This window comes from Danio aesculapii, chromosome 18, assembly GCF_903798145.1.
Source record: "Danio aesculapii chromosome 18, fDanAes4.1, whole genome shotgun sequence".
Taxonomy (NCBI): domain Eukaryota; kingdom Metazoa; phylum Chordata; class Actinopteri; order Cypriniformes; family Danionidae; genus Danio; species Danio aesculapii.
In genome coordinates this window covers 34,291,609-34,308,863 of record NC_079452.1, presented here as the reverse complement: position 1 = coordinate 34,308,863, position 17,255 = coordinate 34,291,609, and the positions used below count along the sequence as shown (strand labels likewise).

General features: G+C 36.4%; 1 protein-coding gene across 1 annotated transcript in view; it reads left to right on the top strand.

Annotated features, from left to right (window-relative positions):
• shank3a (SH3 and multiple ankyrin repeat domains 3a) overlaps positions 1–17,255 on the top strand; it is a 320,891-nt gene that overhangs the window by 111,352 nt on the left and 192,284 nt on the right. Inside the window, 2 exon segments of the mRNA XM_056478459.1 lie at positions 2,993–3,109; positions 16,221–16,298. Coding sequence (XP_056334434.1) covers positions 2,993–3,109; positions 16,221–16,298 — 195 coding nt within the window.

Here is a 17,255-nt window from a genome sequence, read left to right as displayed (position 1 = left end):
AAATTTAAAACCGCTTTTATTCTAGTCATAATAGACATAATAGCGCAATCTGTCAGACGTAGCACACTGTTCATTCAGCAAAAGCACAGCTAAACGGACATGTTTTCAGTCTTGAATGTGCCTAATGTTGGTGCACATCTGATTATTTCTGGAAATGCCGGGGGGGGTAGCTGAAGTAGCTAAAAATGGATTCACCTTGCTTTGACTGAACTCTTGGAATTTCTAATTTACTCGATCCTAGTGATCTGAGTGATCTGTTGGGTTTGTATTCAGTGACCATATCTGTAATGTATTGATGTCCTAGGCAAGGGGTATCCAAACTTTTTGGGCCGAGGGCCAGATGCAAAAAAAAAAACCCTGTTGTCCCGGGCCAAATTTTACATACATCGCATCACACAGACACGCATATATATATATATATATATATATATATATATATATATATATATATATATATATATATATATATATATATATATATATATATATATATATATATATATATATATATATATATATATATACTGTATATATATATATATATATACTGTATATATATATATATATATATATATATATATATACTGTATATATATATATATATACTGTGTATATATATATATATATATATATATATATATATAGATAGATAGATAGATAGATAGATAGATAGATAGATAGATAGATAGATAGATAGATAGATGTGTGCGTGTGTGTGTGTTATTATGGAATTATTTTAATTCGTCGTCCCACTGTGTTTGTAGAAAGACTTACATTTTTAAGATCTTGAATCTTCTCTTGGCAAATTAGTTGCAACACTCATCCTTTATGAATTCTCCTTCAGTGAAGGGTTTACCGTGCTGTGCGATTAGCTGAGCTACCTCATAACTAGTCAGCGTAGAATTTTCTTGCACTTTATTACCACGAAAAAACTGCTGTTGTTGAGCTGATAGGGCAGCTGCTAATTGTTTTACTTTTTGATCTCGTTCGGCACCAGTGTAAGAGCTGAAGGCCTGATGTTTTGTTTCATAATGTCTTTTAATATTATATTCCTTCATTAATGCAACTGATTCCAGGCAAATTAAACAGATACATTTCCCGCTGACCTCTGTGAAGAAATATTTTTTGCCCCAATGTGACTGAAACTTCCTGCACTCACTGTTGATTTTTCTTTTTCTTGGTTGCACCATGGCTTGCCAAAATGTGATTGTCAATTATTTCCTTCAGTTTGGTCGGTTCGTTTTACATCATAACAAGAACTGCTCCCTAATTGAAGGCATGTGATAGCGACAACCGGAGATTATTCATTGAATTACGTTTACTGTGCTCTGATTTTCTGGTTCTGGACAGAATCCTGGCAGCAGCGTTCTAAATGAGCTGCAACTGTCTGACTGTCTTTTTGGGAAGGCCTATGAGGAGGCCATTACAGTAATCCATCCTGCTGCTGATAAAAGCATGAACAAGTTTCTCTAAGTCCTCACTGGAAACAAAGCATCTAATTCTTGCAATGTTTTGAGATGATAGTATGCTGATTTAGTTACTGCTTTGACATGACTACTGAAACCTAAATCTGACCACAGAATAACAAGATTCTTGACCTTATTTTTTGTTGTTTTGTTGTTAGCATGCATTAACTCAGGCAATTGACATATGTACACTAGGAATATTCATCCATTTTCTGCACATATTTTACTTTAGGTTAATATAATATATTTTAAATGATTATTTCACCCATAAGTGAAAATTCTGTGGATAATTACTCATCCTCATGTTGTTCCAAACCCCTGAGACCTTTGTTCACCTTCAGAGCAATTCAAATTGAGATATTGTAGATGAGTTCTTAGAGCTCAATGACAATATTTGACAATGTTTTTGGTAATTTTTTTGAACATCTTATGACTGTTGCTGTCAATGGAGAATGAGCTTTCAGATTTCATCTAAAATATCTTCGATTGTGTTCTGAAGAAAAAACTAAGGTCCCTGTGGTTGGAATGATGTGAGGGTGTGTTATTAATAACCAAATGTTTTATTTCTGGGTGAACTAATCCTTTAATGCTTTGTACTGTACAATAACTTCAGTTAAAGTTGTGGCTATTGTTTAATCCTTCACACAAGTACTCTTCAATGTGGGTATCTAAGTTTTTTTCCCCCTGTTTTTAGTAGTTTGTTGTTGTCCTTCCATCTCCTCTGTATTTTATCCAACTGTGAAACAACAACAGGTTTACAAATAGTTTAACACCGGAACTAATAGAATTCCATAACTAGAATCACCATAGTGGTCACTATACTACACACCATTCTCATAAAACATCACATTGTGACATCATATTTACATTCAAAACTTCTTTTGAGATATTAAAATTTGGCTTTGAATGTCTGTCATCTTATTTAATTAACTCATCACCCTAAAAATATGACTATTTTGGTAATACAGCCTATGAATGTACAGTTAGGCTAAGTTTAACTACCTCCAAATTTCCACAACTCACTTTCAGTTTCACTTTCTCAAGCAGGGGAGAAGGCTTTTTCGCAGCACTGAACATGCTGTTTTGAAGGACATGTCTGAAGTAAAGTTATGGTTTTGCCAAAAGAACATGACTTTTTTGATAGCATTAAGTTTCTAGACAACAGAGGCACGCATAAGTCACGGGGAAAAGCAGAAGATAACTGAAATGTATGCTGTCATTTTTGATATGATAGGTAGAAATAATCAGAACTCTTGTGTTTTGTAATTTTAATAAAATAACAATGTTAGAAGGAAAAATACACATATTTAGAAAAAGTCTAGGACTAAGCTAAGGAAAATGAATTAATTAATGTATGTATAAAACAATTTAATGCTATATTTGGGGCTTACAAATTAGGTCTACAAATTCACTGTGTTGATGAAATTTATATTATGTTCACTGTACACATACACTATCCAATGTCTAAAAAACAAAGTACACTTTGGGCAATTTAATGAAATGTGTGTATGTTTGTGTGTCTTCAGGCTTGCCGTCACGGACATGTGCAGCATCTGGAACACCTGCTGTTTTACGGAGCGGACATGAGCTCTCAGAACGCTTCTGGAAACACTGCCCTGCACGTGTGTGCTCTCTACAACCAGGTAACACACACTCATTCAATCACACTGTATGCATTCCCTTAGCAACCAGATAACACGCATACATGCACACACATATCTCCAGGCTCAGATGTCTGCATATCCGCAAGGACACACACTCAGTCATTCAGCCTGAAATATCTTCACTCGCTCAACCAGAAAAAAAGCTCCATACACACATGTGGCATTTGCATAATATGTATAATATGTTGTCAGTATCAGAGGTAATGAGCGTAAAACAAAAACAGCAAGGTCACATTTTAGTTCATGCAGTCACACAGACATACAAAGCGTGATCTAATCCTCAGGTGTGTGTGTTTGTGCATTTGTGGAGGCTCATGCATTTTAATTCCGCTCCTTTTAAGTATTAATGAATGCTTCCACAAACACACACACCCACACAAACACCACAAACACAAAAGACAGAGCTTTAGGAACACTTAAAACACATTTCAAGTCACAGAACTCACGTGTACTGAGTGTTTCCATCTCTGTCTCTCTGTCTTGAATCTGCTGTAAATCTGCTGAATCTCTCTGTCGTGTCTATGAACTTCATTTTAATGCTGATGTCAGTGTGTTAGCTAATATTTTGGAGGAAACAGTGTTGTAATATTTTCTACACATTTTTTGGATGTTAAATGGAAAAGAAAAGTGTGTGTGTGTGTGTGTGTGTGTGTATGTGTGTACATATGTACAGTTAAAGTCAGTATTATTAACCCCCCCATTTCTGTTTAACAGAAAGAAGAATTTTTCCAACACATTTCTAAACATAATAGTCTCTATTTCAACAATCTTGGTGTAAAGTCTAAAGCGCAATGGCTCAAAAGCATTAAGGGAATGTCCAAATCCAATTTTGCCATTTTAAGGATGAAAAAATACGGAAAAAACAGGATTGTGCTCTTAATGAGTTCTGGGTGTGTTTTGTGTTTCATAACGCGCATTAAACCAACCAGAGTGTCATCACCCATTCCCTTTAAGAGTCAGTTGCGTGGCGCATTTGCTTACATGGCGGACTTTGTTAGATGAAAAAACTGAACGCTTCACTAGCAAGAAAACAGATAAACAAACCATCTGCAGCGTGAGGATAAAGAACGAGCCTCCTCCATTCGGCCTCTTTACTTTCTCTTTTACTCTATACTTTACTCCTTTACTTTCGTAGAGAAAGGAAACGGTGTAAACTCTCCACTGAAGACATTCATTCATCATTCATTTCGTTTGTTAAGCGCAAAGATTTGTTTCAAAACTATTTCTAAAATCAGTTCTAATTTCCAGCAAATGAATAAATGAACAATAATAGCGAAGTGTGGTAATGAGTTACATAATTATTATATGAGTAATAATGAGTTCTATCCAAACACACGTCCTATTCTTATGCCCCATATGGTGACGCATACATCTCCAAAACCCAACAAGTGGACAAATCTTAACTTGTTTTTATTAAAAGAAATATAAATATGCATATAAGAAATAATACTGCTAATAATAATAACGTTATACAAATGCAAGTTGTCCTGAATACACTGAGAAAGCTCCCCAAATTGATGAGCCGTGGAGGCAGGGGTTTTTATATTTATGTAGAAAAGAATTATTTTTGTAACATTTTAATCCTTTAATTTTTTTGTCATATGTAAAGATATTTGTGTATTGCTGCACATCCTGTGTGTATTAAGCAATGTATAAGCCTTTGGACTCACATAGGTGGACTTTAGACCATCTTTTAGTTGGTCAGTGGCGCGGCCTTCAGTTCCTCAAAATAGCAACACACCAAGAATGCACCTTAACACACATCCTTTTCAGACCAGCTTACCCATGAGTCCACAAAGTGGTGTAAATGGATTTGCTATTTAAACAACATGGTGCAAAACGTGGAAATTGCAGTTGCGCTGGTCTGAAAATAGCAATAAATCACGCCAAACACACCTTGCGCCTTATTGCACTAGGTGTATGATAGGACCCAATAGTTTTAATAACTCATTTCTAATAACTGATTTCTTTTATCTTTGCCATAATGACAGTACATCGTCTTTTACTAGATATTTTACAATATACTAATATTCACCTTAAAGTGACTTTTAGGCTTAAAGTTAATTAGGTCAATTAGGCAAGGCAAGGCAAGGCAAGTTTATATATATAGGACATTTCATACACAGTGGCAATTCAAAGTGCTTTACGTAAACAAGAATAAAAAAAGATAAATAAATAAATAAAAAATGTAAAAAATTCCCAATTAGGGGCGACGCAGTGGCGCAGTAGGTAGTGCTGTCGCCTCACAGCAAGAAGGTTGCTGGTTTGAGCCTCGGCTGGGTCAGTTGGCATTTCTGTGTGGAGTTTGCATGTTCTCCCTGCATTCGCGTGGGTTTCCTCCGGGTGCTTTGGTTTTTCCCCACAGTCCAAAGACATGCAGTACAGGTGAATTGGATAGGCTAAATTGTCCATAGTGTATGAATGTGGATGAGTGTGTATGGATGTTTCCCAGAGATGGGTTGCGGCTGGAAGGGCATCTGCTGCGTAAAATATGGGCTGGATAAGTTGGCGGTTCATTCCGCTGTGGCGACCGCGGATTAATGGGACTAAGCCGAAAAGAAAATGAATGAATGAATGAAATTCCCAATTAGGAAAATCATAATGGTTTGTTCTGTAGACAATCCAAAAAAATATATTGCTTAAAGGGGCTAAAATTAATGACCTTAAAAATTGCTTTTATTCCAGTTGATATAAAACAAATAAGACTTTATCTATAAGGAAAAATAGTATAGGAAAACTGTGATAAATTCCTTGCTCTGTTAAATATGATTTGGGTAATATTTGAAAAAAGAAAATAAATAATAGAGGGCTAATCATTTTGACTTCAACTGTATATGAAAAGTTTCGATACAAAAAGTGACATCTGGAATTTTCCTCTAAAATCTATTCTGTTTTTCTTAGCCTCCTGTGTGTGGGTTCAATAATTTAACTTTAATAGCAAAGATTTTTTTTTTCCTTTTATTATCTTTAAAGTGAAATAATTAAACAAACATAGGAGGATGAGAAAAATGCTCATTTTCTAAGAAACTTTCAGATGGCACTTACAATCTTTTGCATCTGAACTCTTGTGTATGTGTTTTTGTTTTTTTTTTTTGTTGGAATGTGCATATCGTGACAGATTCAGTTTTTAATTACCATTCTCCTATATGCTAAAATAGAAACTCAATGTATAAACGAAAAGTTTATTCTGTTTTCTGATAAACAAAAAGTTTTTTTTTTTTTACTTAACCATGGCTTGTTAGAATTAGTTGTATATAAAAGCATTCAAAAGTCTTCAGTACAACTTATTTCAACTGTGTGCGTGTGCGTGTGTGTGTGTGTGTGCACGTGTGTGTGCGTGTGTGTGCGTGCGTGCGTGCGTGTGTGTGTGTGTGTGTGTGTGTGTGTGTGTGTGTGTGTGTGTGTGTGTGTGTGTGTGTGTGTGAGAGAGTGCGCGCGCGTGTGTGATTTCTAATTTTACAGCAGTGGATTCTGTTTATCTTCATTCAGCTCATTATAATGAGATTAAACTACATCTGACCTGCACTAATGTAACATCCAGTCTGGATGAAGTCAGTTACAAACAGATCAATAACATCCAAACAGCACAAACAGAAAGAAAAGAGGACACCGTATTGTGACCTCTACTTCTGCAACGTACAAATAGGCATATTAAAGCCAGAACATAGATCATAGCTTCTGCTGTTGATGTATATTGGGTAGCATCATTTCTTCAGGTTATGGTTTGATTTTTCTCACATGTGATGCACCAGAAGTGTTGAACTGGAGTGACAGACGCAAGAATAAGAGCTGCTGACACAGCAAGGAAAAGTGATTCACTATAAATATAGCAAAGCACTTGTGTGGCGAAGGACAAATTTGCTAGAAATTGTCTTCAGATAAATCTGTCCAAAATCCAGAACTCTCTTAAAGGACAAAGGATATATATGTTTAAAATATTTAAAATAATCTCCAAAATCTGTACTATATAATCAGCTTATGTTTTTGCATATTTCAGTAATAATTAAAAGTAGTTTTCACTATATATTTGAACGTATTCTGTCAGTCAGGTAGAAGCTTTTGCAAAGAAAATGTTTACTTTAAAAATTTACTAAAAGATGCTTTGAAGTGAGCTAAATTTGTATGTTCTAAACAGTGTCTAAAATTTGTAGCTTAAGTGTTTTTTTTTTTTATCATTTATTGTGTGTTAAGTAAGAAAAGGGGGAGAAATATCATTAAAAAGACTAAAATATGTTTAAATTTTGTAATTTATGGCAGTGATCCCCAACCCCCGGGCTGCGAACCGATACAGGGCCGTGGATCAATTGGTATCGTGCCACACATTAAATCACTAATTATTTCTGTTTTATTTATTATCTGAGTCTAAGTCAATCTTTTATTTTGAAAAAACTTTTATTTTAAAAAATGACCGTATTTTCTCTGTTGCATCTCAGTCATTTGAGTGCCAAAATTTAACCTACAAGCAGCAAAATGAGTAAGAAACAGATGTCTTCGGAAAGTTACTTTGCGAAGGAGAAAAGGCGCAAAGAAGGACTAGTTATTGTAGGGACATATTTTCTTAAAAAATATATAAAATATATAAAGCTCAAAATTACTCTTAAACAATATCCAAATACAATGTTTACATAATATTAAAGTTTGTTAATGAGACAATTTTTCTAAGCAGCTTCCTTCTATAGCGGTCTCTTTCTTATGTGGAGTCATGAACACTGACCTTAACTAAGGGAAGTGAGGCCTGCAGTCCTTTGGATGTTGTTGTAGGGTCTTTTTTGACATTGTTGCTGCGCTTATGGGTAATTTTGGTCAGCCAGCCACCCTTGGCATAGTTTTCCACTGATCCATGTTGTCATTTGTAGATAATGGATTTCACTGTTACTTTAGAGATGGCATTATTCACCTTATTCTCTGCGTACATTTGAATCATTTTGGCTTGAGACTTCTGCTCTCATTGACTTCCATTCATTTTTCGACGTTAGAAACAGCTCATTTTGTTGCTGGATGTTGCAAACTGATGTTTTCTTATTATATGATTCTGCTTTGTTTATATATTCATGCAAAAACTTGTTTGTAGAGCAAGTCGTTTGACCGTTTTCTGCCCCCTATTATCCCTAGTCATTTCTCTCATAGGCAGCTGAATCGGAAGTTGTAAAACAATCGCAAAAACGAGCGCACTTCCACATTGAAGAAGAAGGTCAATAAATCTTTCCAGACTGATAGATTACTTTCTTCCTCATTTGTTTTGGAATTTCTTTCAATCTCGGCATGATGTCTAGCTGTTTGAGGATCTTTCAGGATCTACTTTACTTTGTCAAGCAGGTCCTATTTAAGTGATTTCTTGATTGCGACCAGGTGTAGCAGTAATCAGGCCTGGGTGTGGCTTGAGAAATTTAACTCAGGAATGATTAACCTCTAAGTTGTGTTATAACACTTTTAACACAGGGCAGAACTGCAAAATGTATTTACTTGTGTTATCTTTGACTAATATTTCAATTTGTTTGATGATCTAAAACATTAAAGTGTGACACAAGAAATCAGTAATGGGGGCAAATACTTTTTCACACCACTGTGTATATTTATATACTGTAAACACACAAACACACACACAACATATATTTTATTTAATGATATGAATATATGCAAATTCATAAATAATATCTAAAAAAGTTTACTTTAGTGTATATTTATAATCAGTTGTTAAAAGCTTTAGTTGTATTATTACGCTTATGCTTCGTGCACGTACAATAGCAAGACACATCTGAATGAGCTTTAGTTTGATGCTGTACTTTAAGGATGTTTGTAAGTGTCCTCAGGAGTCTGCTAAATCTGTCAGACACGAGGTGTGTGTGTCTCGTACGAGTGCTCAGCGGTGATAGTGAGTTTTAAGGACTCTCTGTGGATGTTTAGCTCAGGCTCAGAGGAGATGTTGAAGTGGATCGATTCCCAGAAAGAGACTCTGAAAGAGGACGTATCAGCCTGAGGAGAGAGGCATTACTGGATATACCAGGAGAAATTGTGCGAGCGCGATGATGGAAAGAGAGACGGAGAGAGTGGGAAATAGTGCCAAAGAGATGAAGACGGCGGGAGGAGGTGAATGAGGAAGAGACGAGCTCCTGATGTGGAACAGAATGGTGAATTCACAGCTACACGTAATAACACGGCTGATGATGAGATGTGTCTGTGTGTGGGGGAGGTCAGATTTTGCTCTCTTTGTGGAGGCCAAATGTCGTCATCAAGACAATAAATGCTGAAAAAGCTATAACTTGGCAACCTACATTATGGTCTCCATTGATAAATGTCAGAAGTTTACTGTTAAGGTGTAAATATAGTGATGCTGACTACACTCAAACAACATTTATCCCCATAATACATGTGTTTTTACTGAATCTGTGGTTATTGGTGATTCATAAAATACAAGTCAGTTGCTACTGGCACATTGAAAGTCAAAGGAAACATATACAGGCAAAACAAAATGAATACCTGTGGCTCCTGATGATACATTCAGGTCTTATGAATCACCTTTTTATTTAAGTTGCCACATCTAAGATATAATGTCATGTTGTTTAATGCAAATTAGGTAGAATCAGCATAAATTTGCCTTATTCCAAAAGATTTCAACAATTGATTCACAATGTATGACTATTGAAGTTCAATAATATGGCATTAATTTAAAAAGTATGAAAGTCAGTTGCTTAAATGGTATCTGATGGAAGCAAAAATTATTCATTGACATTAAATGTGTGTGTTTTTTTATTTATTACTTTATGTTAGTAGAAACTTCAATGGAGGGATGTGTGTATACACTCATTGGCCACTTTATTAGGTACACCTTACTAGTACCGTGTTGGACCCACTTTTGCCTTCAGAACTGCCTTAATCCTTCGTGGCATAGATTTAACAAGGTACTGGGAATATTCCTCAGAGACTTTAGTCCATATTGACGTGATAGCATCAAGCAGTTGCTGCAGATTTGTCAGCTGCACATCCATGATGCGAATCTCCCGTTCCACCACATCCCAAAAGTGCTCTATTGGATTAAGAACTGGTGACTGTGGAGGCCATTTGAGTACAGTGAACTCATTGTCATGTTAAAGAAACCAGTCTGAGATGATTCACGCTTTATGACATGGTGCGTTATCCTGCTGGAAGTAGCCATCAGAAGATGGGTGCACTGTGGTCATAAAGGGATGGACATGGTCAGCAACAATACTCAGGTAGGCTGTGCGGTTGACACGATGCTCAATTGGTTCTAATAGGCCCAAAGTGTGGCAAGAAAATATCCCCCCACCATTACACCACCACCAGCAGCCTGAACCGTTGATACAAAGCAGGATAGATCTATGCTTTCATGTTGTTGATGCCAAAATCTGACCCTACCTTCCGAATGTCGCTTCAGAAATCGAGACTCATCAGACAGGGCAACGTTTCTTCAATCTTCTATTGTCCAATTTTGGTGAGCCTGTGTGAATTGTAGCCTCAGTTTCTTGTTCTTAGCTGACAGGAGTGGCACCCTGTGTGGTCTTCTGCTGCTGTAGCCCATCTGCCTCAAGGTTGGACGTGTTGTGTGTTCAGAGAGGCTCTTCTGCATTTCTTGGTTGTAACAAGTGGTTATTTGAGATACTGTTGCCTTTCTATTAGCTCGAACCAGTCTGGCCATTCCCCTCTGACCTCTGGCATCAACAAGGCATTTGCGCCCACAGAACTAAATTGGCCGTTGTGCAGGTGTGAATGAGAGTGTAGTGATGTTTCCCAGTACTGGGTTGCTGGAAGGGCATCCACTGTGCAAAACATGCTGGATAAGTTGGCGGTTCATTCTACTGTGGCGACCCCTGATGAATAAAGGGACTAAGCTGAAGGAAAATGAATAAATGATGCATCTTTTTTTGTACATATTTTGCCAATCATTTAACTACATTATGCTATTCAGAGCATATAAGTAGGGCCAGACGGAATCTGCTGACATTTTTTGCTATTCTGCAGAGAATTTTGGTGAAAATCTGCAGAATTCTGCGGAATTAGTTTGGGAGTATCATAACTAAAACCTTATTATGTGAAATAAAAAATCATATCTTTTTAACTTTTAATGCTGACAATGTAAATCCAATTAGATTCACTTTATTTGGTAAACAAAGCAAGTCTCTCATATAATATCTCTACTAAAAGACAGAAAATATTGCTGTACAAACTGCATTGTACATAAATCAGATAAACATTTTCATATTAGTCAATAATATTACTGTAATTAATAAAAAACAAAATAAATATAGATTTACACACATTTACACAAGTAACTAAACAGAATTAATGATGGGCTAAAAATCTACAGAAATCTGTGGAAAATCTGCGGAATTCTGAGCGCGCAGATTCCATGTGGGCCTACATATAAGTAAGGGTTTTTTACATCCAGGACTCTTATTACTCTGACCAAACAGAAATTCTAACCATTTTTTTAGACCAAAAGTCTTGTTTGCATAACCATTTGAATTATTTATATTTTGTTGTGCTGGTGTGTTATTGCACTAACAATATTTCATACAGCACACACACACACACACACACACACACACACACACACACACACACACACACACACACACACATCAACAATTCTGCAAAAAAGAAAAGCACAGTGGTAGACCATCGATAGCCTTGTCATGGACGTTTGTTTTCCAGAATGAGAAGTGAGTGAGACTTTATACCAACTATTACGTCTGTTTCTATGAGTCAAGTCTAACAGGATGTCCATCACAGTCTGTGTTCTTACTTGTGTTCTTATCACGTTTCGCCACTAGAGGTCCTATGTTGCATTATTGTCCAGCACAAATATTCAGTCCCATTAAAAAAGCAGATGAAACAGCGCCCTGACATTAAAGGGCCAGATCCAGCAGAGTTTATGCGTTCACACTGCTGCCTCTCCTCTCAAGATTTTTGATTTACTGTCTGGCATTAGTGTATTATTCTTCACTTCTGAAAGTTTGTGTCCTTTAAATGGATCAATAGTGTAGATGAGCGTATCAGAGATAGAGAGTAGAAAGAGGGAAAAATTGTGGGTGTGATGTGGAAGCTCAATCATGCTTCTGTTAATTCACTCTGCAGTCGAAATTACATATTGATTTTTTTGGAGCATTAAACACATGCAGCACTTCACTCTCTGCTGTATGACACCAGGAATGATTTCCTGATAGCGTAAACATATCATACTACTGGTTTTTGCACTGTTACTGGACAGAATCCATGCAAACAGATGGTATATCACACAATGAGCCTTCCGTGAATGTTCTAGAAAAGTTTGTTTCTATATAAAATATTTGATCTGTCACAGGGGCGGCACGATGGCTCAATGGTTAGCACTGTTGCCTTACAGCAAGAAGGTTGCTGGGTCCTGGCTTGGCCAGTTGGCATTTCTGTGTGGAGTTTGCATGTTCTCCCCGTGTTGGTGAGGGTTTCCTCCACATGCTCTGGTTTCCCCCACAGTCCAAAGACATGCGCTATAGGTGAATTTGATTAACTAAAAATTGTCCGTAGTGTTTGAGTGTGCGTGTGTATGAGTGTGTATGGGTGTTTACCAGTTCTGGGTTGCGGCAGGAAGGGCATCCGCTGCATAAAACATGTGCTGGAATAGTTGGCAGTTCATTCCGCTGTGGAAACCCTTGGACTAAGTTGAAGGAGAAAGAATGAATGACTGATCTGATTGCAAAATGATCATTTTGTTTTTCCTCAGATGTTTAGACATGTATAGGGGTTTATGGTAATTATGGTACGCTGCAGTATTCTGTCAGGCATTTTAAATCTTTGATTTAGCCAAGTACACTAATGTGATCATCCCCATGCAGGGAAATCTAATCACAAAATGTTCACGTTTTAAATGTTGCATTCAGAATAGCATTTACAGTTTCTTACATAAAGACCCAGTGTAAATGAGCTATGTTATTCTATATTAGCTATTTTCGTATAGCTATATATTAGCAAGATTTTATTCTAAAATTTGGATAGTGATATTTTTGCTCTTTGTATTATTACATTTTCTATACTTATTTTTTAATTATATATAGTTCCTTTTTGTTTAATTTGGATTTGTAATTGTTTCTTTTGGTCTTTTTAAAATCAATTTTGGTGTTATTAATTTCAGTCTTTTTATACATATTTTTGAATCAACTGTTTCTATAATTTATTTTTAATGAATGTTTTATAATGATTTAATATTTATTGTTATTATTTTTTTTTCATAAATATTATAATTAGAAGTTTATTTAAGTCTAATTATTATTTCATTGTTTGTTTAATTTAATATAAATTAATTAATCTCAAAATATTTGAATAATTTAATCTTATTTTTTTATTAAGTAAATAGCTTTATTTATTTATTTATTTATTTTTTATTTATTGTTTATTTAATGTGTTCTGAGTGGTTACTAAGGTGTTGCTAGGCAGTTGCTAAGGTCTTCTAAATGGTTGCTAGGCAGTTGCTAACATAAATTACTATGGTTCCATTATGAATTAGCATGTTGCTAGCATGTTTTTAGCATAAATGAGCATGTTGTAAGCATGAATTTAGTATGAATTGGCATGTTGCTAGTATGTTTATAGTATGAATTAGCATGTTGCTAGTTTAATTAATATGATTAGTATGGAGTGGGATATTGTTAGTATGTTTCTAGTATGAATTGGTATGTTGTTAGTAAGTCCAATGTAAAGTCAATGGCAGTTTTTTTTTATAATGGAAATCTATGGGACAGTTGATAGGGTGCCATAAGTGGTTGCTATGGTGTGGGTAGTAAGTTGAAAGGTCATCAGTGATTAGCAGATTGGTTTGGTCCAATGTTAAGTCAATGGGACTTTTCCAAATTTTCCGGTTCAGTTTTCGGAAAACCGTAAGTCGGATCATTTGGAAAAGAAATAGCAACCCGAGTCAGGCCAGTTTGGAGGTTTGGAGTTAGTTTGTTGGTTGTAGTATTAACGGTCTAGGAGGTGAAGCATATAGAAATATAGTCTCAGAAGAAGAAGAAGAAGAAGAATACGTTTATGTAGTATTGACCTTGTTCTTCAATGTGGAAGTGCGCTTGTTTTTGTGATTGTTTAGAACTTACGATTCAGCTGCCTATGAGAGAAAAGACTAGGAAAAATAAACGTCAGAAAACGGTCAAACGACTTGCTCTACAAACAAGTGTTTGCATAAAAATACAGACAAAGCAGAATCATATAATAAGAAAAGATCAGTTTGCAACATAAAGCAGCATAACGAGCTGTTTTTAACGTCTAAAAATGAATGGAAGTGAATGAGAGCGGAAGTCTCGAGGCAAAAAGATTGAAATGGCTGCACCTGCTCAAACACGATGAATAAGGTGAATAACAGTATGTTGGCTTTCTCAAGCCACCATAATGATAAATACCTTTACCCTCATTACTGATCATTTGATTGCGTCTTTACTTCAGTAAAACTCTACATTTCTTTTAAAAACCCAAACAGAATGAATTCCTGAAGGCCAGGAGTGTGATTATATAACCAATTTTCGCTCTGACTTAACCAGAGACACTTGCAATATGTGTGTGTTTGAGTGAGGGAGACAGGAAGTGCGCTACATGTGTTCAATTAAATGTGGGCGCACAGGTTCCACTCTGAAGCTGTGTTAGTGGGCCAAGAGACTCTGGGATGTTTACTCACCACTGTTAGGAAACTAGGACACCAGTCCCAGCTGAGTCATGTCTCTGTGTGTGTGTGTGCGTGTGTGTGTGTGTGTGCGTGCGTGCGTGCATGTGTGTGTGCGAGTGTGTTTTGTGGTATGTGTTTTTTGTATATATATATATATATATGTGTGTGTGTGTGTGTGTGTGTGTGTGTGTGTGTTTGTGTGTATGTGTTTTTTGTATATATATATGTGTGTGTGTGTGTGTGTGTGTGTGTGTGTGTTTGTGTGTATGTGTTTTTTGTGTATATATATATATATATATGTGTGTGTGTGTGTGTGTGTGTGTGTGTGTGTGTGTTTGTGTGTATGTGTTTTTTGTATATATATATGTGTGTGTGTGTGTGTGTGTGTGTGTGCATGTCTGTTTGTTTGTGTGTGTGTGTGTGTGTGTGTGTGTTTTGCGTGTTTGTGTGTGTGTGGGGGGGGGTTGTGCATGTTTGCGTGTGTGTCTTTTGTGTGAGTTTTTGTGTGTTTTTTTGGGTGTGTTCGTGTGTGTGTGTCTGCGAGTTTGTGTGTGTTTGTACATGTTTGTGTGTGTGTGTTTGTGTATGTGTGTTTATGGTATATATATATATTTGTATGTATGTGTGTTTATGGTATATATATATATATATATATATATATTTGTGTGTGTGTGTGTGTGTGTGTGTGTGTGTGTGTGTGTGTGTGTGTGTGTGTGTGTGTGTGTGTGTGTGTTTTGCGTGTTTGTGTGTATGTGTGTGTTTGTGTGTATGTGTTTTTTGTGCATGTTTGTGTGTGTGTGTGGGGGGGGGTTGTGCATGTTTGCGTGTGTGTCTTTTGTGTGAGTTTTTATGGGGAGGTTTTTGGGCGTGTTAGTGTGTGGGTGTCTGCGAGTTTGTGTGTGTTTGTACATGTTTGTGTGTGTGTGTTTGTGTATGTGTAAGTGTTTATGGTATATATATATATATATATTTGTGTGTGAGTGTGTGTGTGTGTAGGTTTTGCGTGTTTGTGTGTGTGTTTGTGTGAGTGTGTATGTGTTTTTTGTGCATGTTTATGTGTGGGGGGGTTGTGCATGTTTGCGTGTGTGTCTTTTGTGTGAGTTTTTGTGTTTTTATTTTGGGTGTGTTAGTATGTGTGTGTCTGTGAGTCTCTCTCTCTCTCTCTCTCCCCCTCTCTCTCTCTCTCTCTCTCTTCTCCTCTCTCTCTCTCTCAGTGTTTTTCTCTCTGATAGCAGACCTACATATGAGCTAGCGAGCTAATTGGTCCCAGTGGAACATCGGTTTTGTCATTTCAGTTGTTGTGAAAGCGACACGGGCGCACAAACACACTCATCCCATTCCAAAAACTTTCTAGGGCAAATTTTCATGGACACGCCATGCACGCGTCTTACCACCGACAAAATGATCACGACGCTTGTAATCTGTGTGTTTGTGTCTTTCTAGGATAGCTGCGCGAGAGTGTTGCTGTTCAGAGGGGCGAATAAGGAGATTAAGAACTACAACAGCCAAACTGCCTTCCAGGTGAGAGCGCAAGACTGTCTGGAGATCAAACACTGAGCAGGAGTCAATGAAGCTGGATCTGATTTAAAGTCATGCTGTTGTTCACCGTCCAGCCATCTAAAACTGTGTTTATTTTAAGGCTGAGCAGTGTAAATGCTACAGTTGAAGTCAGAATTATTAGACCCCTGATTTATTAGCCCACCTGTGTATTTTTCACCAATTTCTATTTAACGGAGAGAAGATTTTATTCAACACATTTCTAAACATAATAGTTTTATTTACTCATTTCTGATAACTGATTTATTTTATCTTTATATATAATATTTTACTAGATATTTTTCAAGATACCGGTATTCAACATAAAGTCTAATTTGAAGACTGGTTAATTAGGTTAATTAGGCCAGTTAGGGTAATTGTATAATGATGGTTTGTTCTGTAGACCAGTGTTTCCCAACCTTGTTCCTGAAGGCACACCGACAGTACACATTTTCAACCTCTCCCTAATCAAACACACCTGAATCAACTTATCATAAGTTCAGAAGAGACTCCAACACCTGAAGTTAATGGGTCAGAAAAGGGAGACATCCAAAATATGTACTGTTGGTGTGCCTCCAGGAACAGGGTTGGGAAACACTGCTGTAGACAATCAAAAAAACAACAACAAGGGGCTAATAATTTTGACCTTAAAATAGATTTTAAAAAATGAAATCTGCTTTTATTCTAGCTGAAATAAAACAAATAAGACTTTCTCCAGAAGACAAAATATTATCAGATACACATACTGTGAACATTTCCTTGCTCTGTTAAACATCATTTGGGGAAGATGATGAAAAAAAAGATGAAAGATGAAAAAAAAATCACAGGAGGGTGAATAATTCTAACTGCTGCTGTTTGTCTGGAGAATTCACACAGGTATTTTTTGATGCTGAGAGGACATCCGTTTACCTCCTACTTTGGTAAATTACATTGTAAAAAGGA